General features: G+C 33.2%; 1 protein-coding gene across 3 annotated transcripts in view; it reads right to left on the bottom strand.

The window, feature by feature from the left end:
• The window catches only part of LOC126891881 (zinc finger protein 235-like), a 73584-nt gene extending 66247 nt beyond the window's left edge, over positions 1–7337 (bottom strand). Inside the window, exon 1 of one of the 3 annotated variants that reach the window (XM_050661221.1) lies at positions 6549–7337. In XM_050661221.1, the coding sequence (XP_050517178.1) occupies positions 6549–6783 (235 nt within the window). In that variant the 5' untranslated portion in view covers positions 6784–7337. The remainder of the gene's footprint in view (positions 1–6548) is intronic. The other 2 variants (XM_050661220.1, XM_050661222.1) reach the window with 2 other exon arrangements.
• Between the last annotated feature and the right edge of the window lie 15090 nt (positions 7338–22427).

Raw genomic sequence — 22427 nt, 5'->3', positions numbered from 1 at the left:
GAAAAAGTATAAAGAGGCAAAAAAGTTTTAAAAATAGTGTGTTTATCTAACGGTATCGCAGTAATAGTTTAATTGGAACGTACACAAACATTTGGGGGGTTTAAAGGAACAAGACCCCCATAAAATTTTTATGTAAACATATTAAAAAAGAAGTGTTAACAATTCTATAAATAACAAACGTTTGTTATTTATAGAAAAAAACAGCAAATACAAAATGAGTGATTGATGTGATCGTTCATGGGTATTCTTTCATTTTTCCGACTATATTTGTCTGCCAAATCGTATAATGATGCACATTGGACTGTTTTTTGAATCGAGGAGTAATCTACAAAAGAGAAGGCGAACAGTTGTTTAACGTTTCTCACTACGCTCAAGCGTGCTGGCGCGAAGGCAAAGCAACTCGAAGGTAGGGATATTCAACACGCTGTACCTCTGGTAATTTTACTCCGATTATTTTGAAATTTTCAGAGAGTATTCTTGAAAGTATGCACTTTTATTTAAAATAATAAAAAAAATTTAAATATTTCAAACCATACCCCCCCCCCTTAAAGAAAATTTGTTTCATCAGTAATAGTATTATAAATTGCCCGAAAAATATAAAAAGTATCGAAAGCCTCCACTTTTCATTTTCCGTAATTCTGGAACCATTTATTTTATAACAATTATGTATAGACCTTTCTTGCTTTAAATTTTATGTAGAACATTTTTGTATAGAACATTGTTTACGCTAAAGCATAGTTTTAGAAATATTGACGAAAAACGTAAAAAAAACTACTAATTTACCGACTTCTCCCCCATTCCCCCACCCCCCAAACCGGATGTTCAAAATGGTGTAACTTTTTACTGAACAATATGTGGTGGACCGTATAGAACAATTTGGTGTTGGAGGAAAACTTTTATTTTGGATGTTTGGGTTAGGCATTTTTTGCACCAATTATGCTATGCTACCTCCGTAACTTTGGAACCGTTCATTTTAGAAGGATTATGCATCGGACCTTTTTTATTTAAAATTTAATGTAGAACAATTTTGTATAGAAGGTTGTTCATGCTAAACCTCATAGTTTTAGAAATATTGACGAAAAACGTAAAAAACTACGAATTTACTGATTTCTCCCCCCTCTCCTCCCCAAACCCGACGCTCAAAATGGTGTGACTTTTTTCTGAACATTATGTGGACCATATAAAACAATTTGGTGTTAAAGGATAACTTTCACTCTGGATGTCAGGGTTTGGATCTAGTTATACCATACTATCAGGGCTCTTTTACTAATTAAAACAAAACGTGGCTTCAAAGTATTTTTTGCTAGTTGCCTTTGAGAAAAGGGATAGGCAATAGGAAAATAATTTTACAGCAAAATTATGAAATTACAAAGCAAATGTTATATTTTAAAATCAAACAAATATTAAAATAAAAATATATCAAATAAACATATACCATATACAATGATCAGAATAATAAGAAAGTCAAACCTCCATCAAATCGTACACCCAAAATTATCAGTAGTAATTGCACAAGAGTTCTAAAATTCTATATTAATTTTAGAGATCGAGTGCAATTTGTTGCGATTATTTTCATGAATAAAACTGTTCAAAACCAAAATTTTATTGTAATTTATTTATGTAAGTACAAATTAGTACAATTAAACAATGAGATATTTTTTTTTATCTTTTTTTAGTACATTTTGATAGTATCACTGTTCTACTTTAATTTGACATACGCAGAATCGCCTTATCTTCATTATTTTCTGTGTTATGTTATTGCAAAATAAAGGTCTCTGGGATAAACAAATAGATTAACTTTTAAACTAATTAATGGATCGGTCTCAAATTTTGAAACTGTTATATTGCGGTCGCAATTTTCCGGTACCACTTTCGAGGAAACCAGAGCTTTAGCAGTGTACTCTGTAGCATGTCAGTATAATTTAAGAGGCCTGTAAAATTTAACTTTTAACTGCCATCTAAACCTTTTATGTTAGATTGACATTCTATAAAGACATATATCGAGCACCACTAAAATAAATTTTTGAAGTTATACTTCTTTACCGGCGATAGAGGGTGAATTTTTATATGGTAAAACCTAGCGACCGGGCGCATGCGCATTATAACTTTGTTCTGATTGGATGTTCAAATGACATGTCAAAAATTATTCAATATGGCGGCTGTGGCACAGCTGTAGTTAGATTATTTATGGTTGTTGCGTTTTAAAATTTGTGTGAAAAGAAACAACAAACAAAAGTTAGTTAATAGTTATACTGCCTTTTTAAATAGTTTTCATATACCTATATTTTTGGACTTTTGGACTATTTTGGACAAGGAAAACTCATTCTAATTTGGTAAGTAGTTTTTATTATAATCATATTGTAATTATACATTTGGATTAGGTTGAAATACATACATTTATTTTCTCAAGAATGCGGATTTTAGAGAGAAATCCCAAATTAGGTTCGATTTTTATTTTTAAATTATGATTTTTTGGCGTAGATTTATTTATCTAGTAGGTATGTAATGCTTTGATTTACATACTTAATTTGATTACCAACAAAAGTTCTACCAATCTTCATCTAATATATTGTTTTCTTACTGTTTTGTTATATTTTTATATTTTCTTCCACAAAATTTAAACTACATAATTTAATTTTCAAAACAACTGTCAAACAGTAAAACGTTCAGTTACCGTATTTTTCCACATGATAAATAATGTGGGATTGGACGAGTGAGTCTACGCTTCGATTACGAATCAAAGCGCCACGAAATTCACGGGTTCAATTCCCGATGCAAGTTTTATTTTTTTATTTTTTTATGCATGTTATGATTGTAAGTATATTTGTTATATAATTTTTTTTCAGAAAATGCGTATTTAAAATGTTTGCCAACAATTATTATCGTTCAGAAATAATTTTTTCTTTGTGGCATTTTTCAATGTGTTTGTGTGCGTTTTATTCTTTTATTTTTTTAAATTTTTGGTATTGTCTTAAAAATCAGATAATATGTAGTAGAAGTATAACTTCTTACGTGCGTACAAAGTACACACACATTCTTGTTTAATAATTTAGTAACTAAAATACTCGCTACTGACAAACCATCGTTCGCACTTGTTGAGTACAGTTTACAATAAGTTGTGTTTTGCACAAGATGAATAGCCTAAAACGCAATAAAGTAAACAAACTGAAGAAGCTAATCGTAACAGCTATTTTAGAAGAGGTGGATGAATGAAACGACATTGTTACTACAAATAATGAACTTGGCTAATTCGACTCGTTTGGTCTTATTTAGTTGCTGAGCCAGTGGGCTCAGTCGCGTGGTGGGAGGTGCAACTTGCTCGAAAAATATAGAATAAAATGGATTGACTTGACTTAATTACTTACTTATAATCAACTAAATTTTTGTTGTTCAGACACATTTAGTTACCAAAGTTCTCGACTAAACTACTAGCATATTGCGAACTAGGCTTTACTCAGAGCCAACTGTTGATTTTGTAAGACATAGAATACTATTATTATTGCACTCTGGATAATGTACACAGAAACGCAACCTACAAAATAAAGGGCCAATGTCAAACCAACTCCAAGGAAGTGCTGTTAAAAAAGAGGTCAATGTCAACATTGGCCTGTATAGAAATAAAATTGTTAGAAGCATTGGGGCTGAAGCCAACATTAGTCCCTTTTGCTTTAAAAATTAGTGTTCATTAGAGTTAGACATTGCCAAAAGTAATGCTCTAAGTCTGCTGATACTCTACCCTTTTACACAGTATTGTTTATTTGAAATATAAGTTAAAAATGCACATATGCCCGAACAGTCTAAAGGCCCTGATCGACAGGCGAGTAAAACCGCGGGTTTGTGGTTCGTCGGTAAAGCTTGGCAGTGTATCATTGCAATACCATGGTTTTATTTACCGACAAGCCTGGCTCGTGACTCGTCAGTTTGTTTTTTTTTTACTTGGCTCGTCGTTCAAAACCGCCAGCAGTTTTCGGGGACCGTTGAAGTGAAAAGACCAGTTTTTAATCATGGATATACGAACTCTCAGTCATGACTTTTTATTAGAATTTATATATTTCTTACTACAAGACTGTTCTTGTTTATGGAAATGTACATCGCCAGAGTACAAAAACAAAGCAATTTAACTTACCGCATATCGCACCCTTAGTAATATAGAGGCACAATCCAAAAAAGTAGATTTTTGGGAAATCGCGTTTAAAGATTTTGGTTTCCAATATTACAGCTATTTTTTCAAATAACATGCTTATTATTTAAGTTATAAATGTGAAATTTGGCAGATTTGTTATTTGATAATTAGACTATAATAGCAATGAAAAAAATAATAATATGAATAAATTCCATTAATTACATGTAATGGAAAAAAATACTTTCAAGTTAGTCCCATATCCCTTTCAGGCCTGAATTTTTTTTTTGAGTGAAAATGAAGTTTCCCTTTGAATAAATACGATATACGGTATCTAAAAAAGGTATAAAAATGCAGAAAAAAAATTCATTGTTTGAATCTGTCACAAATGACATGTCACATTCGTGCGCTCTAGGCTTATGTTCTATGAATGCAGGATCGTAAGTGTATGAAAAAATTCATTTTTATTAAACGTAAAACACCATTAGGGCCAACTAAAAATTATTTTTATAATTGTTCAATATGTTATTACATACTAACTAAAAAAGAACAAAAATTTATTGCTGAAATGTCATGTCTTTCCATAGCCTCTTTGCTGAAGAAGAGCTCGTTGAAGGAACAGGTTCTTCATCTAATACAGTTTCTTCAATATTCTTGTCATCGGTGTTATTTTTAAACATTTGAACATCAAAAGTAACATCATTTTCGCCATCTAAATCTTCTATTTCGGACTAGTTACCATCATTTAACACCTCTAGAGCCAAATTGTGGGTGAGAGACACACCTGTAATAATTAGAAAAACTACTTTTATCATTAAAATATAGAAAAATTAATAAAAAGTCAAACCAATAAATATTTAGTATTTTAATTTCCTGCTATTGAAAATTGAATGTGTGACAGCAACTCACTAACGTGATATTAAAATATTAAGGGACAAGATCTCTATAAACAAACCAATAATTTCTTTAAATCATGTTTATGATATTGAAGTTGAAACTTTATCTATACCACAACCCCGTTACAATAACATAAACACTTATAAAAAACAAGATATCTTTTACTTACCTTTACCGGTTTTGTCCTCGAAATACACAGCCATCTTGTAGGGTATTCTATTACAAACTAAGCGTGAGTTCGTTAAATAATTTCGGTTACTCTGATAATACACGATAGACACAACATATTGATATCATCTTTCCTAGTAAAAATATGTTTATTTTGATATTGATACCCACATAAACATGAGCTCACGACAAAAGGGATATAGTACAAAAAAACCATAACAGAAATAAGGAATTGTTTAAGTTTGATCCCTTATATTATTAATGCCCTGTCACTATTTATGCAAAATAACAATCTATTATGAATTAGACCCATTTATTTATTATATTTTACATAATATAACGGCTGAACTAAATAATGTTCAACTGTTCTATATAATACAAAATTATTAAAACACAATCTCTCTCGGATTTTCGTCATAGAAAGACATGTTACTGATTGCTACCTTGTAGCAGTAAAAGAGAGGCACAAATATAGCTACCGAGCCAATTATGTTCTTTTTCTCTCTCTGTCAGCGCTAACCAGTAGAGAATTTGATTTTGTGCTGTTATCACTTAAAATCACAGTTAGCGCAAATTTTTACTTGAGCCCTTATATTACTGAGGGTGCGATATGTTAAATTCTTGGAGATCGTAAAAAAACATGAACAGAACTCAACTATAGCCAATGCCAAGAAAAAATTCAATCATTGCGAGCTTCCTACAGGAAAGAATGTAACAAGGTTATGTAACAAGCATGAAAACCGGCTCAGGAATTAAACACTTGTATCAACCAAAATTATGGTATTATAAGGAGAACAATTCCCGGAGCAAATGGGTATGCGCCAGCTGTTGCCTTTTTCGATCCAACTTTTAACCCAACGTCTAGGGCATCTTCACTTTTTTGCAATTTCGTAGTATGCTATAGCGAGGTAACATAAAAGTTGAACACGACATGTTGGCTACGGATGGTTGACACGACTGTTTTACCAAAGAGCTGCAAGTAAAACCATCGTTCTTAAAACTGCATTATTATGGCTCACACGTCAGTCACCCACTTAAAACTAACATTGGCCCTTTTAAAACCATGCTCTTGAGTTATAGTCCGTCCGCTATAACTTTTCCCATGCAGTACGATTCATATTCAATCAAATTAAGTCAAAACAGAAAGTGAAACATAGGCTGATGTGTGTAGTATATAGTATACAAAATGTATATCCACATCGATGTTCGTTTCAATTTATGTTTTGACTTAATTTGATTGAAAATGAATCGTACCGCATGGGAAGTTATAGCGGACGGACTATATATTAGCATTTATAACATTTATATATATTATAACATATTATAAAGAGGGAAAGGATATTCATTATTGTTATTTACAAACCTTTTTCATCTATTTCTTCAACTGGTCTAAGTTTGTTTTCATCGGGATCTACTTCAATTTTTGTAGGGAATTCCTGCAAGTCTGAATAAACAAATGTGTCATGTATGCTTTCTTCCTTGGGTTCCTCCAGAATTTCAATTTTACAGCTATTCAAGAAACCATCATCCACCTCATTATTATATATTTCTACTTTCACTTTACATGTCTCTTCAGTAACCTCCTGCTTTACATCCATTTCATTTTGTTTTATTTATTTCAATAACAAAAACAAATTTCAGTGAAAAACTACAATAAATTATTATTAGATGACATTCCAATAGGGATTCCATTGAACTGTCCAGAGTTGCCAGATGTGATTTTCTAAATCCCCCACTTTTAAACTGAAATTCCCCCAAATTGAAGCTCAAATACCCCAAATTTAAATTTTTGCCGCCACCACTGGTTTCTGATTGATGCGCATGCGCAGTTCGTAGAATTCAAAATTCAAATGTCAATTGTCAATGTCATTTCAGGCCTCAGGGTCACTCAGGGAAGGGATTGTTTGTTGTTATTGTTTTGATTTTTATAATTTGATTAATAACAATAATATTGTTAACATTATTTGATATCAAACTAGCTGATTACCATAATCAGCTACTGAATAAAGATACCTTCCTACACTGGTTTGAAGAGTAGTTATTAAAGTAGGAATAATTATATTATATGGACAATGCTTCACACCATAGCAGCTTGATACATTACATTATAAAGCTCAAAAACAGGAATTGAATGGTTAATTACAAAAAACATAAATTTTTCAGTTAATATATTTAATTATGAACCCTCGGAAATAATTTAAAGTGTTTTACATGCATGGCATGGCTAATAAGTCGGTTCGCTAAACTCAGACACAACTGGCAAAAACAAAAAAAAATGACCTACTAAAATGACTAGCCAGTTCTGTATGAGTTTAGCGGACAGACTTTAACTGTTCTATGATTTACACATGATGAGCGAGCAGGGTGCTTATTTCTAAAAAAGAAAATTTCTATTTTCATTTATATGTACATTTTACACCATCATTTCATTTTATATCTTATTAGCCATGCCATGTATGTAAAACGTAGAGGTAGACCAATCCATGATTTTTGAATTTTAGTAGTCAAATGTATAGAGAACAGTGAACCAAAATGTATTTATCAACAGAGGGCGCTAAAATAATTCATAGGTTCCATAATCTTCGATTATGAGAGTACAATAATATTATCAAAATATTATGCAGTTCTATTCTAATGTTCTATGTACATTCACAAATTTAATTGACCATGACCCCCTAAAATCCCCCACAATTTTTTTTACCCCCAAAAAATCCCCCAGCCATTACAGCTTAAAAAAATTCCCCCAGAAGCTTTCAAATTACCCCAAAAATGGGGGGAAATACCCCAATCTGGCAACTCTGGAACTGTCAGTGGTGGTGGGTGGATGGCTTCTTCTTCTTCTTTTCATTTGAATGGCCTTAGCTGCCAGGGCTATCCGGCCAGGATCCGTGAATATAGACTTGAATATTCAAGAGTCGTACCTGAGGTACATCTGGGCTTAAGCTCATAGCTCCTGAATCTGAAATAATTAAGAGATAAAAAAAAAAACTTTGTAATTGTTTATAAGTTCCATAACTAAAGTTCTACTATTAATGGTCTAGTTCTAGTACTACCACGCAAAACCGCACTAAGCACAAAGCACATGCATTGCAAGCAAGCATAAAGTCATAAAGTTTTTAAGCAAGCTACACACGAGTCATTGTTGATGTTAAAAACTTTTGCACTGCGATTAATGTCTTTGAGTTTAAATTTTTAAACAACACATCAGTTAATGTCGGATCACCTTCTAGTTCCCTTCTAAGCAACTGGGACTCTCTTTGGAACCTAGTACATTCCAATAAAACATGTTGTAAAGTTCCTACACTGCCACATAAACACTGGTTTGAATTCACTACCTTCAATCTAAATAAATGTACAGGAACACTACAATGTCCACTTCTCATACGACACATTTGTGTGATTATACCTCTCCCCAGGTTGGGAAATTTTGTAAACCATGCCTTTTTATATGGAACTGTAACTTGTGAGCAATAAGTAATTCCTTTTGCCTGTCCTATTTGTTGGAATCGATTTTCCCAACCAATCCGTAGGTTTTCTTTATATTTAATTTGAAAATCTTTAAAGGAGGCCTTTGGTTCTTCACTAATGGGCAGCTTTCTTCCAAGATTCGCAAGATGGTCAGCTCTATCATTCCCAATAATTCCAGTGTGACTTGGAATCCATGCAAATTTAATTTCTCTATGTTGTTCATCAAATTCACATAGTTTTTGTTTTAGTTGGAGAGTTTGTGAGTCTATTGCCGCCTTGTAGCTTGATCTTGTGATTTTTTCTAGAGCACTCTTAGAATCACTACAGATGAGGCACTAATGCTTTTTTAATGCCAAATACTTCTGCTGAGCAAATTGAATTAGCGGAGGGTAATCTTGCTGTTAACTGTGTTCTCTCGTTAAGGTATATCCCAATACCTACATTACCTTGTTTATCTTTGGATCCATCTGTGAAAATAAGTTTATATTCCGACCAGTTATTGAGGTACCATTCCATAAACTTGGTTTGGTTATTTGCTTCTTTGCCCATATTAACAGTTTCATAAGCCATAGGAGAAATCTGAATATTAAGTGGAAAGGAGTGACAAGGAAATAAGGAGCTATGTGCTACCTCATGAATTTCATGTAAAGTATTCTGGAAAGCAGCCAGTATTGGTGGGAAATATTTTCTTCTCCAAAAACTAAAGTAACCCAGAAAGACATTGTGAAATTGCTCAATTGAGGCATATATTGGGTTGTCATAGGCTACTACTTTTAAAATGAATTTAGATGCTAGCCATATTCTTCTGAGATCTAACGGTGTTTCTCCACACTCTGACAAAATTATATGAACTGGAGAAGACCTCATAAATCCCCCCACCACTCTAAGAGCTCTATACTGAACCTTATCCAATTTTGCAAGTAGAGAACGTGCACAACCTCCCAGAAAAATGGATCCATAGCCCTCAATGCCATCTTTTCAATTTGACTTCTCCAAGAAAGGGAACTATCTAGAATAACTCCCAGATGAGAAACTTCTTGTTTCCAATCTAAACGTGTGTTATTCACTGATATTAGTAAATTCGGAATATTATTCCTATTTCTATCAAAAAAAATTGCTTGACTCTTGATAGATGACAGACACATTCCCATATCATGAAGTTTATTAGAAATACTTTCTACTGTACCATTTAATTTTTCCACAACATCCACCCAGCTGTTGCCGGAGCAATAGAGGGCAACATCGTCTGCATACTGAGTAATTAGAACATCCTCTGGCACACAAAATGAGATTATATTGATGACAATATTAAATAGTACTGGACTCAAAGGGGAACCCTGAGGAAGGCCCACATTGGTAGTTCTTGGTCCTAGCAGATTTAAGGAAATAGGATCACGAACAGACACCAAACGATTAGTCAATAAATGTTTAACCAATTCAATAATATAAGTAACCATGGCAAATTGAGATCTCCCAAAGCGTCCAATAATTGGATGATTGACACTTTATCATATGCAGAAGAAATGTCTAACATAACAGCAGCTGCTGGTTTCCTTTTTGAGATATTCATTGAGATTTCATTGACCAGATGAATTAAGTTTTCAGACACCCCTCTACCTTTACGAAAGCCAGTCTGGAAAGGCGATATGATCATAAAATGTTCTACATACCAATCTAACCTTATTTTTATCATGTTCTCTAAAAGTTTACTAACACACGATGATAAAACGATTGGTCTCCAGCCCGAAAGACAATTTATATTTTTATTGGGTTTGGGAATTAAACACACTGTTTGTGATTTCCATTGAGTGGGAATATGCATTCCCTCCTTTAAACATAAATTGAAAAATTTTAACAGGAACTTGATTGCTGACTCTGGAAGATGTTGCAACATAGAAAATGTTATACCATCCTGGCCCGGCACAGTATCCTTTCGTTCAACCAAAACCATTGAAAGTTCGTTTAAAGTGAAGAGTTCACACTCGATAGTATTAGATTTCACTGGGTGAGACGCAATGTCCTCAAATACAGGTGGAGTCAATGAACAAAGCATTTCCTCCCCTAACGATGAATTACTAGGAGTTCTAACTGAGGCTTTAGTGAAAGCCTTATGGAAACTTCTCACTTTTCTCCACATTACTGATATTGGAGTATCAGGTGAAATTGTGGAACAAAACACAACAAATGATTTTTTCTTTTTGGATTTAAGTTCTTTTTTACAATGTGCCCTAATTTTTTTAAAATTAATGAAGTTTTCTAAAGAATGTACCTGTTTGAACTTCTTGACTGCCTCCCTCTTTGATTTAATTAAAACTGAACACTCTTCATCCCACCAAGGTAATTGTGGTTTATGGAATCTAACACGCTTTTTCTTAGGGATGAACCTGTTTGCTGCGTCTAATATTAGGTTTTGAAAATCTGTGTAAGACTCATTAGGGATGTTGTTAATGTTAGACTCAATATATTGGTTGAATTGTTCCCAATTGGCTTTTTTCACATTAAAGATACTGCGATCTTGAAGAGGGTCATTTCCTTGGGGACTATTTCTATCCTGCCCGTAACACACTACAAAACGAAAGTGATCACTTGCTCCTATCTCTGGAAAAACTTCCCAGAGGCAGTCCACAGCCAAACCTGGAGATGCTATAGCTACGTCAGGGACACTGTTTGAGTCAGGCGGTGAGATTCTTGTCGCCTCACCCGTATTGAGAAAACAAAAGTTATCCTCCTCCAAAAGATCTGCAAGACGATTGCCGTTCGGATTGTTAGATGATGAACCCCATAAAGAATGTTGGCAATTCAAGTCACCTATGAAGAAAAACGGTTTATCACACATTTGAACCAATTCTCTAAAGATCTCCTTACGAAAACGAACATCTGGTGTCTTATACGATCCTATAATAAAAATTTTTTCAAATTTGATAATGATAGCCTGCCATTTTTCAGGCAAGTGAATATGTGAAATGTCTATCCTATCAGCTGCCAGAGACTGATGAATAAGTACAGCTATTCCACCCCATCCATCAATCCTATCATCCCTATAGCAGTAAAAATTGGGAATATACAAGTGCTGTGAAAATTTCAGATGTGTTTCATTTAGAAGAATGATATTAACATCATATTCGTTAAGAAACACCATTAGATCTTGCTTATTGTTAAAGAAACCATTAATATTCCAATGCAAAATATTAAATATCATAACTATATATTTAATTTGTTACTATTATTGTTATTTTTTCTTTTTAATATAAAAAATAATATATTATATTATCTGTAAGAAATAAATGAAAATTCAGTCAACACTACTTTTACTAAAATTATATGTATTATGTGACTCATCAAAACCTGCAAAATCCATATTATTATCAGAGGTTAAATCAACGTTTTTTGAAAATACACTATCCTGAGAATGTACACGATTGCGTGTTAATGAGAGTGCAAAACTTGGGCCTTGTGATCCCGTATACTTTTGTGAATCATTTAATTTGTTTAAAATCGGTAATCTAGGTAAATTTCTGCTTAGATCCTCATTTAATAAAGCTTTATGCGCTTCTTTGTCATAACTAATGTCTTTAAGAATTACTTTATTTTTCCTTTTAACTGGGACCACATGACTTTGACTCTGGAAATGGGGAGTGGAGGATGGGGATTTTTGAAGTGCTTGAGTAAATGCTCTGGGTGAGCTGGATAATAAAGAAGGAAAATCCCTACTTCTCCTCTGAAACATTCTCGAATTCTCTGGCTTTTCCTTAATTGGGGGAAACAGCTTGGCAGCTTCAAAAAAAAGTGAGATCTTGGAAGACCATTACTTCATTTATCTTTTTCTGTCTTTCGAATTCTTTGCAAATTTTATTTGTGGCAAGGTGATCAAGATCGCAGTATAGGCATTTTGGTACAGAAACTGTGCAGCTTTGTACTGTATGTTCATCGGAACATTTCGGGCATCTTGCTTTTCCCCTGCACTGTCTTTGTGAGTGCCCAAATCTTAGGCATTTGAAGCATTGCTGTACAGGAGGGATGTATGGATCTACTGTTACCAAGTTTGAATATATGATTATTTCTTTAGGGGGAGTTCTTACGTCAAAGAGTAGTTGTACAGTTCCTGTTGGAATGTATGTAACGGTCCCATTGCTATCTAAAACTCTTCTGTTAAGTCTTCTGGCCGATATAATTTTCACGTTTTTTTGTAATTTACTGTCGTTAACTATGTTTTCCATTGAAATATTTATACTTACATCTCTAATAATACCCCTTGATGTTAGCATTTTTTGAGGTATATAAGCAAGAAATCCTTTCTCAAGGATTTCTGTGCTATTTAGTACCATATTTGCCTGTTTGGAGGTGTTAAAAATTAATCCAATTCTATTCATGCCTTTTCTACTAATTTCTTTAATTCCAGTCGTACCCATTGTATGAAATACTTTCCCAATATCCATAGGATGGATATTTCCTGCTTTTCCCTTGTCACTCTCTATCATAATAAGGAATGGGCCGAAGTCAGTGTCCTTGTATTCAACTTTTCTTCTACTAATATTTTCAATCCTAGATGATAAGTTATTAACTTCTGTTAACATGATCTGATCGTTTTGGAATTTATTTTTTAAAGCACAGAGTTCTTTTTCTATTAAATTAATGTTATTTTTATGTCTCGGGGCTAGCATGTGTATGGAATTTAAAAAATTTGGCGAGTTCAATGAAAGCAAAGCATAGATCCCGCCCCCTTTGTCAGGGGGGCCGGGAGAGTTTGTGTCCATCTCCTAAGCCAGCCTCTACTCTACTATACTACTGCTACTACTATGATTATATAAAGGCAAAACTTACAGAAAAGTCCTTAGTATTTCTTATTCACTACTAACGTATTATCCCGTTTTAACTTTTAACTTAACTACTAAATTAATGTTCAAACACTAGAGAGTTATCAAGTAACTCGAGGAGAATACGGTAACGTTATTTTAGCAATGAAGCATGCGCAGTATGAATATTGAATAACGGAAATGATTTTAACGTTAACGTGCTCCGTTACGGTAGGTCGGATAGCGGGCTTAAAATACGGTAACGTTAGCAGCGAATCGCACCAATTCGGCAGGACTCGGAGTGACACGGCCATTTCAGTTCTGTCATGTTCATGTAATAAATAAATATGTTGTGTTATGAAATTTTATTTTGTATGTTAACAGGTGTTTTGTCTTTGTTTTCTTGGCTTGGTTTTGGTTGACTGTTTTGGTTTGGTTGAGTTTAAAGTTTTAGTTACTCTCAGCATTACTTACCAGTACAGGTATGGCCAGTTTCTGTTACAATTATATCTGGTATCCCTAACAATTGTACAAGCCTTGGGATATCCTGTTTTTCAAACCGAAAATACTGTTTGGCTTGATCAGGTTCTAAGGTATCGAAATTAAAGACAGGATGTGCATTTTGATTTTGAACGTTATCATCATTTAAAACGAGATTTAGTATTAAGTACTCTATATCATCGTCATTGGCTTCAAGTAACATTGCCTGTTCTAAGATCTCTTCCATATTTTTTAGAAAAATTTGAAATCCAAATTGTACAAAACAAGTCAAAATTACAAAATATGTATCTTGGGTGAAAGAAAACAAAAACAGAAAAAAATTTAAACAAATTTAATTATTTTGCTGTCAAATACGAAAGTTGACTGACAGCTGCCAACTATTAACGTGAAGCAGAAATTCAACCACTTGATAACTCTAAAATTACATATACGTTAAAACTTATACCGTAAAAAAATAGCGTTTACGTGTCAAAATAACGGATGGATAGAATTTTACTTGATAACTCTCTACTAACTAACTATATCTACAGTATAATTACCCAGATAACACAAAGACATCTTAAAGAAATCTAAAAGATAACTCACTAAAGATATTTTAGACGTCTTAAAGATGTCTGGTATTTCCGGAAAGATATCTTTACGACGTCTTAAAGATGTACGGATGTTACAAATCCTTACATCTTAAAGATGTCTTTTTTTGTATATTATTAATGTGTTTAGGATAGCTTTCTTTTTAATTTTTTATGAAATATTTTAAACGAACTTTTAATAAAAATAATTAGGTTCTAAAAATACGTTTATTGCTATTAAAATTTTACATGTACATGTAGAATAAGCTTTACCAATTATCAGATTTGCAATTCTGGTATCACAAAACTTTTGTTTGCCTTTTTGTACCAGCCAACTGTACTTAGAGCTTGCTCATTGCTAATAATTAATTTTCCAACTCTTTATACAAAATCATAGGCTCTTGATCCTCCTACTTTAACAAGCTCCGATACCTACCTAAAAAATATATTTTTAAGAGCATATTGTTAAGGTAAGCTGTTGAATTAGGAGACATGCATTTACTCTTGATAACAAAGTTAACTTTTTACTTTAATAATATAACAATCTAAATCTAAACTTACTGCATTATTAAAATGTGTAGTCTTCTAAATATCCCTCAAATAAAACCATATTGGAAATACCACTAAAGTCACTGATGTGAAAAAGCTTTTGTTTGGAGTTTGTCTTTTTGCTACCAGCTCTTGTCTTAAATGTTTTACTAACCTAACCTAACTTTTAAATTCGTAATTAAGAAAAAATGTCTTAAATATGATGTTTAAAAGATATCTTAAATTTGGCGTTTTAAATAAGATATCTTAAATTTGGCGTTTTAAAGATATCTTTTAAAAGTCTTAATTGAGACCTAAGACATTAAGACCATATTTGGTTGTAAATAAGATATCTTAAAGATGACCTGTGCTGTATGGGTACTTAATTTATAACAATTTTAACGCGATGATTTAAGATTTTTCTGACAAAACATCTAATCACACCCACCTTTTACAGTACAGAAATTCTTCTTCCGGTGGATGGCTAAACTGACATGCCCATAGACATAGTTAAGGGGGGTGGTCATGGCAATGTTTACATTGAATATTGACAAATTTGTAAAGAATATCCTGTTTGGTTTTGTTTTTTTGTTAATTGTGTAGCGAAATTTGTGAAATTGTGATAGCAAATTAAATATGAAGTGGTTTAAACATTGGATACGCCTATGGATGACAGTTTCGCCATCCAGCAGCCATATCACGTGATTTGGAATGCCGTCGTCCAAGGTTCGTCGTCCATGAACTATGATATCCACAGAACGAAACTTTGGCAGTGTTGCCATGTCGTTATAATGTATATGTTGCAATACAGCCACCTAACAAGCCCTGAAATGAGAAAATTGGCACCGTTGAAAGTAGTCCATTTTTACTTCGCATACACTAGAGTCCAGCTAGGGTTCTTTACCCGTGCGTCATCATTACTCCTTCTTCTTCTTCAAGTCCCGTCTCCTAATCGGAGGTTGGATATCATCATCACTATCTTTACTCTATCCACCGCTGCTCTAAAGAGTTCTATAGAACTGCATCTAAACCAGTCCCTTAAATTCTTTAACCATGACACTCTCCTTCTTCCTATACTCCTTCCGCCTCTTATCTTTCCCTGTATTATCAGTCTAAGCATTTTATATCGCGGTCCCCTCATTACGTGTCCCAGATATTGTAACGTTCTTATTTTTGTTTATTATTTCGCATTCTTTACCCATTTCTCGCAGTACTTCCGTGTTTGTTTTCCTCTGTGTGCATGCTATTCTAAGCATCCTTCTGTAACACCACATTTCAAATGACTGTAGCTTATTTATGTGTTCTTGCTTTAATGTCCAGCTTTCAAGTCCATATTGTAGTATCGAGAACATGTATATAGCATCTCAAAGCTCTTACTCTTAGTTCTAAGCTAAGGTCTTATTGTTACAGAGAACTGTTTTCATTTTTATAAACGCATTTCTTGCTATTTCTATCCTGGTCCTTATTTCTGTTGTTTGATTATTTGTCTCTGAAATCCAGGTTCCTAGGTATTTGTATTTATCAACCCTTTCTATCGGTACATTTCCCAAATGTATGCTTGTTTGTATGTTTGTTTTCTTAGTTATTATCAGTGCCGGTTTATCCACTATGGGCGCATGGGGCGGGCGCCCAGGGGCCCGGACCCGGAGGGGCCCATTCCCTTTAATAAAAAAAAAGAATGTGTGTGTAAATTGTACGCACGTAAGAAGTTATACTTCTAAATATGATTTCAATGAAATAAATATACTTTCGGACAGTTGATTTGTATTTTATTTAAAGATTAAATTAATTTTTACTTACTACTTTCCAAAAAGTTTTATTAAAACAATACCAAAAATTAAAAAAGATTAGAAAACACCAGGATTTGAACCGGGGAAATCTTGATCTCCAGCCCAACGCTCTACCACTGAGCTATACCTTTTTGTTTATACGGGCTACAAGATTTCACAGACATAGTGACAAACATACGAAGTGAATTATAAAATACTTTAAATATTACTTATTATTTTATTCCCGAGGTAGACAAATCCAAATACACAAAAATGATAATCATAGTTATTTATGATATTATAAATGTTAAAAGCACAATTTTAAGGCACGTATGTGAAAGATTCGCTTCGCTCATTCTGCAATTCACATGATAGACAATCCTCAGGTCTGACTGACGGTCTTAGTCAAAGCCCGAAATAAATTATAGTTTCGGCCTTTGACTAGTTAAACCTAGGAGATACTAAGTTGGTCAGGCAAAGGTCGAAATGTAATTTTATGAAATCGGGGTTTGGCCAGTCAAACCCCGTTCAGATATTAAAATGTCGTCATTTGTTAGATTAGGTTTAATAAAACGTCATTGTTTAATTTTAATGTTTATTATTTTAATATTGTAGTAATTAAAATAAAAAAAATTAGTGTTTATTCTCACATGTTGATGCATGATGGCATTTATAGTTGCACAATACGTTAGACCTTTTACACTTACATAATTTTGGAGAGCATTTCTTATTGCAGTAGAATTTTATAAACCCTGTTCTCCAAATTTAAAATCTCTTGTACTAATTTCTCTTATTTAGACAGCTTAACGTCTGGAACATCTTTGAAATTAAGAAAATTCTCTTTCCCTCTCTTATTTGATTTCTTGAAAAAAGTGTGTTTATTGTACCGTATTTAGTGCCAACTCTATATAAATCGTTAATTGTTTTATTTTATATGATACAAAATATTTCGAGCATCTCCTTTGCCTCTATCAAAGCTGGGGATAGGTATTGTTACAGTTTTTCCGATCGAAATTGGAGGTATTTTTATTCACTTTTTACAATTCTCCAATTTCGATCGGAAAAACTGTAACAATAACTATCCCCAGCTTTGATAGAGCCAATGGAAATGATCGAAATATTTTGGGTATCATACAAGATAAAACAATTATTGACGGTTTATATAGAGTTGGTACGAAATACGGAACAATGAACACACGTTTTTCAAGAAATCATGCAAATACGAGAATGCAAAGAGAATTTTCTTAATTTCGAAGATGTTCCATAAATTAAGCTGTCTCTAAAAAGGTCTAACGTATTGTGCAACTCTAATGCCATAATGCCTCAACATGTGAGAATAAACACTAACTTTTTTATTTTAATTACGATAATATAAAAATAATAAACAAAATTAAAAAATGACGTTTTACCAAACTTAATCTAACAAACTACGACATATTAATAGCTGATCGGGGTTTGACTAGTCAAAGCCCGACAACCCGATTTCATAAAATTAAATTTCGACCTTTGCCTGTCCAACTTAGTCTCTCCTAGGTTTGACTAGTCAAAGGCCGAAACTGTAATTTATTTCGGGCTTTGACTAAGACCGTCAGTCAGACCTGATATTGCCTAGTCAAACCTAGGAGTGCCTGAAATTCGGGCTTTGACTATTCGCTCTGAGCGTTAACAAAGTGTCAAAGCAAAATCGACCAACCTGCTCATGGTGGCGGTTTTTTGAAATTTTATCAGGACGCTTTGTGTATGTTTAAATGAGACATTTAAAAAAAATGCCGTGTCACGCTAGTGATATTTATGTATTAATATAAACAGAAAATAAAAACGCACTTAATCTGATATAAATTCTTCTATTTCCAATATTGATTATCAGTTTGATTTTGTATACATAACCTCACTATCGCAGTTTATGTCAATAAATCTTTATTAACGAAAAACAAAATATTTTTGTTGCACTATAAATTACAGTATAAATTAATAACTAATGAATTCTAACAATTGTATTCGGTTATTATCACTACAAAATAAAATATTCAAGTTTAACAAAATAATCCCATAAGACTCAATGTTAAAACGTTCTGACAAAATCTGACAGCGTGTCACGTGACTGTAAGTAGAGGGGAGACGCACGGAGCCAATAACGTACATACTGGGGTGAAAGTTTTAAAGTATTGAAATATTCTTGGTGTTTGAATAAAGTTATTTTAAAACAGAGTAATAATACTATTAACTAATGTATTATTTATATCGAAAAACAATTATTTTGAATAGTTTATTGACAGTAACACGACAGGGATGAAAGTCACATCTGAGAACGGACCGGATTAGCCCATAAGCATAGCAATTAGGTACCTACCCATGTGTCTAGTACGGTGGCTCTTAAGGCGGCTGCACAATTGACCGGGAACGGGAACGAGAACGGAAACGGGAACGGAAACGGGAACGAGAACGGAAACTGAAAGCATCAGCAGATTCACAATTGACCATTCCAAATCACGTGATATAATATGGCCGGCAGTGGGCAAAATTTAATAATATAGGGTTTACATCAGTTTTTGTAAAGAATATCCTGTTTGGTTTTGTTTTTTATTGTTAATTGTGCACCGAAATTGTGATAGCAAATAAATATAAACTAGTTTATCGCCTACATAACTGAATTATCCCATAGTAGTTATTGACACAAACTGGTAACTAATATGGGATAATTCAGTTCTGTAGGCGATAAACCACTTCATATTTAATTTGTTATCACAATTTCGCAGATTTCCCTACACAATTAACATAAAAAAACAACCAAACATGATTTTCTTTACAAATTAATGTCGATGTAAGGTTAGATTTTGCCCACACCCGGCCATGTTTGACGTTTCATTGGAATGCCTAATTAAATGGTAAACAGCTGTTTTGTGTCACTGTCACTTGTGCTATTAATTATTTTTCTTCTCAAAATAAATTTTGTGGAACGATCTTTTTCTAATTTTATTAAAAGAACATGTCTGTGAACTCTAAAAATATGGATTTATTTGATGACGAGCTTTTATAATATTTTCGTTTTTTATAATCTTGGAACTAATTTACACAATCGCAAAATATGTGTGCAATCGCAAAAGGTTTGTCAGCATAAAGATAAAAAGCATATTATTCAAATATTTATATTATTATTGTATCTAGTTACCATATAAGTACACGTATTATGATCTACATCAATCATACGGATGAGGACATTTTTCCAATAAAGAAATCAATCGTCGTTCGTCATTTATTTTAATGCAAAATGTATAAAAATTGTCAATAAAACTTGATCACACACTTCTAATAACAAATTTTTATTGGGCATTTGACAGTATTTTTAATACTGCCTTCTGATTGGTTCCGGGAATACAACGGGAACGAGAAAGTTGAAACATGGTCAACTTTCCCGTTCCCGTTACCGGACAGCTTCTCGTTCTCAGTTATTGTACATCTACAACATTAATTTACATATTGGCGAGGAACCGCAAAGTGGGCGACGCCTGGTGGCGAAATTGAAAAGCATCAACTCAAGGAAAACATTAACTTTGCCATTAACTTGTGTACATATTTGCGGTCAGTTTATGTTGTAATTAACAATAATTTCGACTTAAAAAAACTATTGCAGTGTTCCTCAGTATTCATTCCCATTATACTCTACGTAATGACCTAAATTAACCAATGCCAAATCACACATTTTGTTAATTTAACGTTTGTACTAAACGTAGTATTCATTAATGTTTAAGCGACTGCAAAATTAAATAAATGAATAAAATGTAGTATATATTTTGTACATATAATGTACATTGTTATGAAAAATATCCCGACCACTTCGTAATTTCCAGAACACAATTATTATAAAATAAATTCACCTACTTAGTTTCCAAGTTTCCAGTTTTTATTTAATTAAAAATTGTTATCTGTCGGTGTAAAATAAACTGTAGTGCACCTATTAATTAAATTAAAAACAAAATTAGAAATCCTAAGATAGATTAATAATTTTTAGAACGCTGTGTGATTATCGGGGGCCAGATTTTTTTATGAAAAAAAGGTAAAAACAAATCAGTAGTTAGCATCAAATTTTAATGAATGCATACAGATTAAACATAATTTTGAGTCGTCTTTAACTTATAAGATGTCTTAGTTGCAAAACTTAGTGGTTACTTTGGCAAAACACTCCTGTAAATGATTTTAATTTAACGTTTTAGAACTGTGAATTCAAATGACAAAATGAATTGTTTTCCTAGCGTTGTCGTCCATCTTTGAAATTTTGAGCGCCCTCTGTTGGAATTTAATTTTGCGAATAGAGGTTAAAGGCGGCTGCACAATTGCCCGGGAACGAGAACGGAAACGGGAACGGGAAAAAAGTTAACCTCTACGTAAATTAATGTTGTAGATGCACAATAACCGAGAACGAGAAGCAGTCCGGTAACGGGAACGGGAAAGTTGACCATGTTTTAACTTTCTCGTTCCCGTTGTATTCCCGGAACCAATCAGAAGGCAGTATTAAAAATACTGTCAAATGCCCAATAAAAATTTGTTATTAGAAGTGTGTGACCAAGTTTTAGTGACAATTTTGATACATTTTGCATTAAAATAAATGACGTATGATTGATGTAGATCATAGTACGTAACTTATATGGTAATAAGATACAATAATAATATAAATATTTGAATGATATGCTTTTTATCTTTATGCTGACGAACCTTTGCGATTGCACACATATTGTGTAAATTAGTTCCAAGATCATAAAAAGCGAAAATATTAAAAGCTCGTCATCAAATAAATCCATATTTTTAGAGTTAACAGACATGTTCTTTTAATAAAATTAGAAAAAGATAGTTCCACAAAATTTATTTTGAGAAGAAAAATAATTAATAGCACAAGTGACAGTGACACAAAACAGCTGTTTACCATTTAATTGTGAATCTGCTGATGCTTTCAGTTTCCGTTCTCGTTCCCGTTCCCGGTCAATTGTGCAGCCGCCTTAACTTTTTTCCCGTTCCCGTTTCCGTTCCCGGGCAATTGTACGTGCAGCCGCCTTTACTATATGGTACATTCCATGTCAAATCACTCACGCAAAAACTTTTGGATCTCCGATTTTTCTGAAACTTGGTGTATACGCTGTGAGCTCGTAGGTAGAGGGGATAATGAAAAAATCGCGAGCGCCAGTAGTGACAAGTTTGTAAACCTTTACTGGAAATTTGCTTTTTGACGTTCTGCATTAAGAGTTGCATATTATAGCTTTTAAATGTCTCACGAAAGTTGTATTAAAGAGTGTCGAAATACTTGTTACAATAGTATCTTTCGCGGTACCTGTTCCGTACTTGTCCAGGATGCGAAGTAATCCTGGACAAGTACGGAACAGGTACCGCGAACGATACTAATAGTAACTGTGTATTCTACAACTTTCCTGTCGCTAAACATAAGGTGAGTTAACGACAAAAATGGATTGATGCAATTAGAAAAAAGTAAGTAAACACAATTTTAATTTTAAAACGGTAGAAAAATTTGAGCTAAAGGATCAGTTAGCACACTCTCGAATTTTGACGGTTTTAATTTTACAATCCAATCCTGAAACAAAATTTGAATGCGTGAAGATAACGACCA

The sequence above is a fragment of the Diabrotica virgifera genome, chromosome 9, assembly GCF_917563875.1.
Source record: "Diabrotica virgifera virgifera chromosome 9, PGI_DIABVI_V3a".
NCBI lineage: Eukaryota > Metazoa > Arthropoda > Insecta > Coleoptera > Chrysomelidae > Diabrotica > Diabrotica virgifera.
This window is presented reverse-complemented; position numbering and strand designations above follow the sequence as displayed.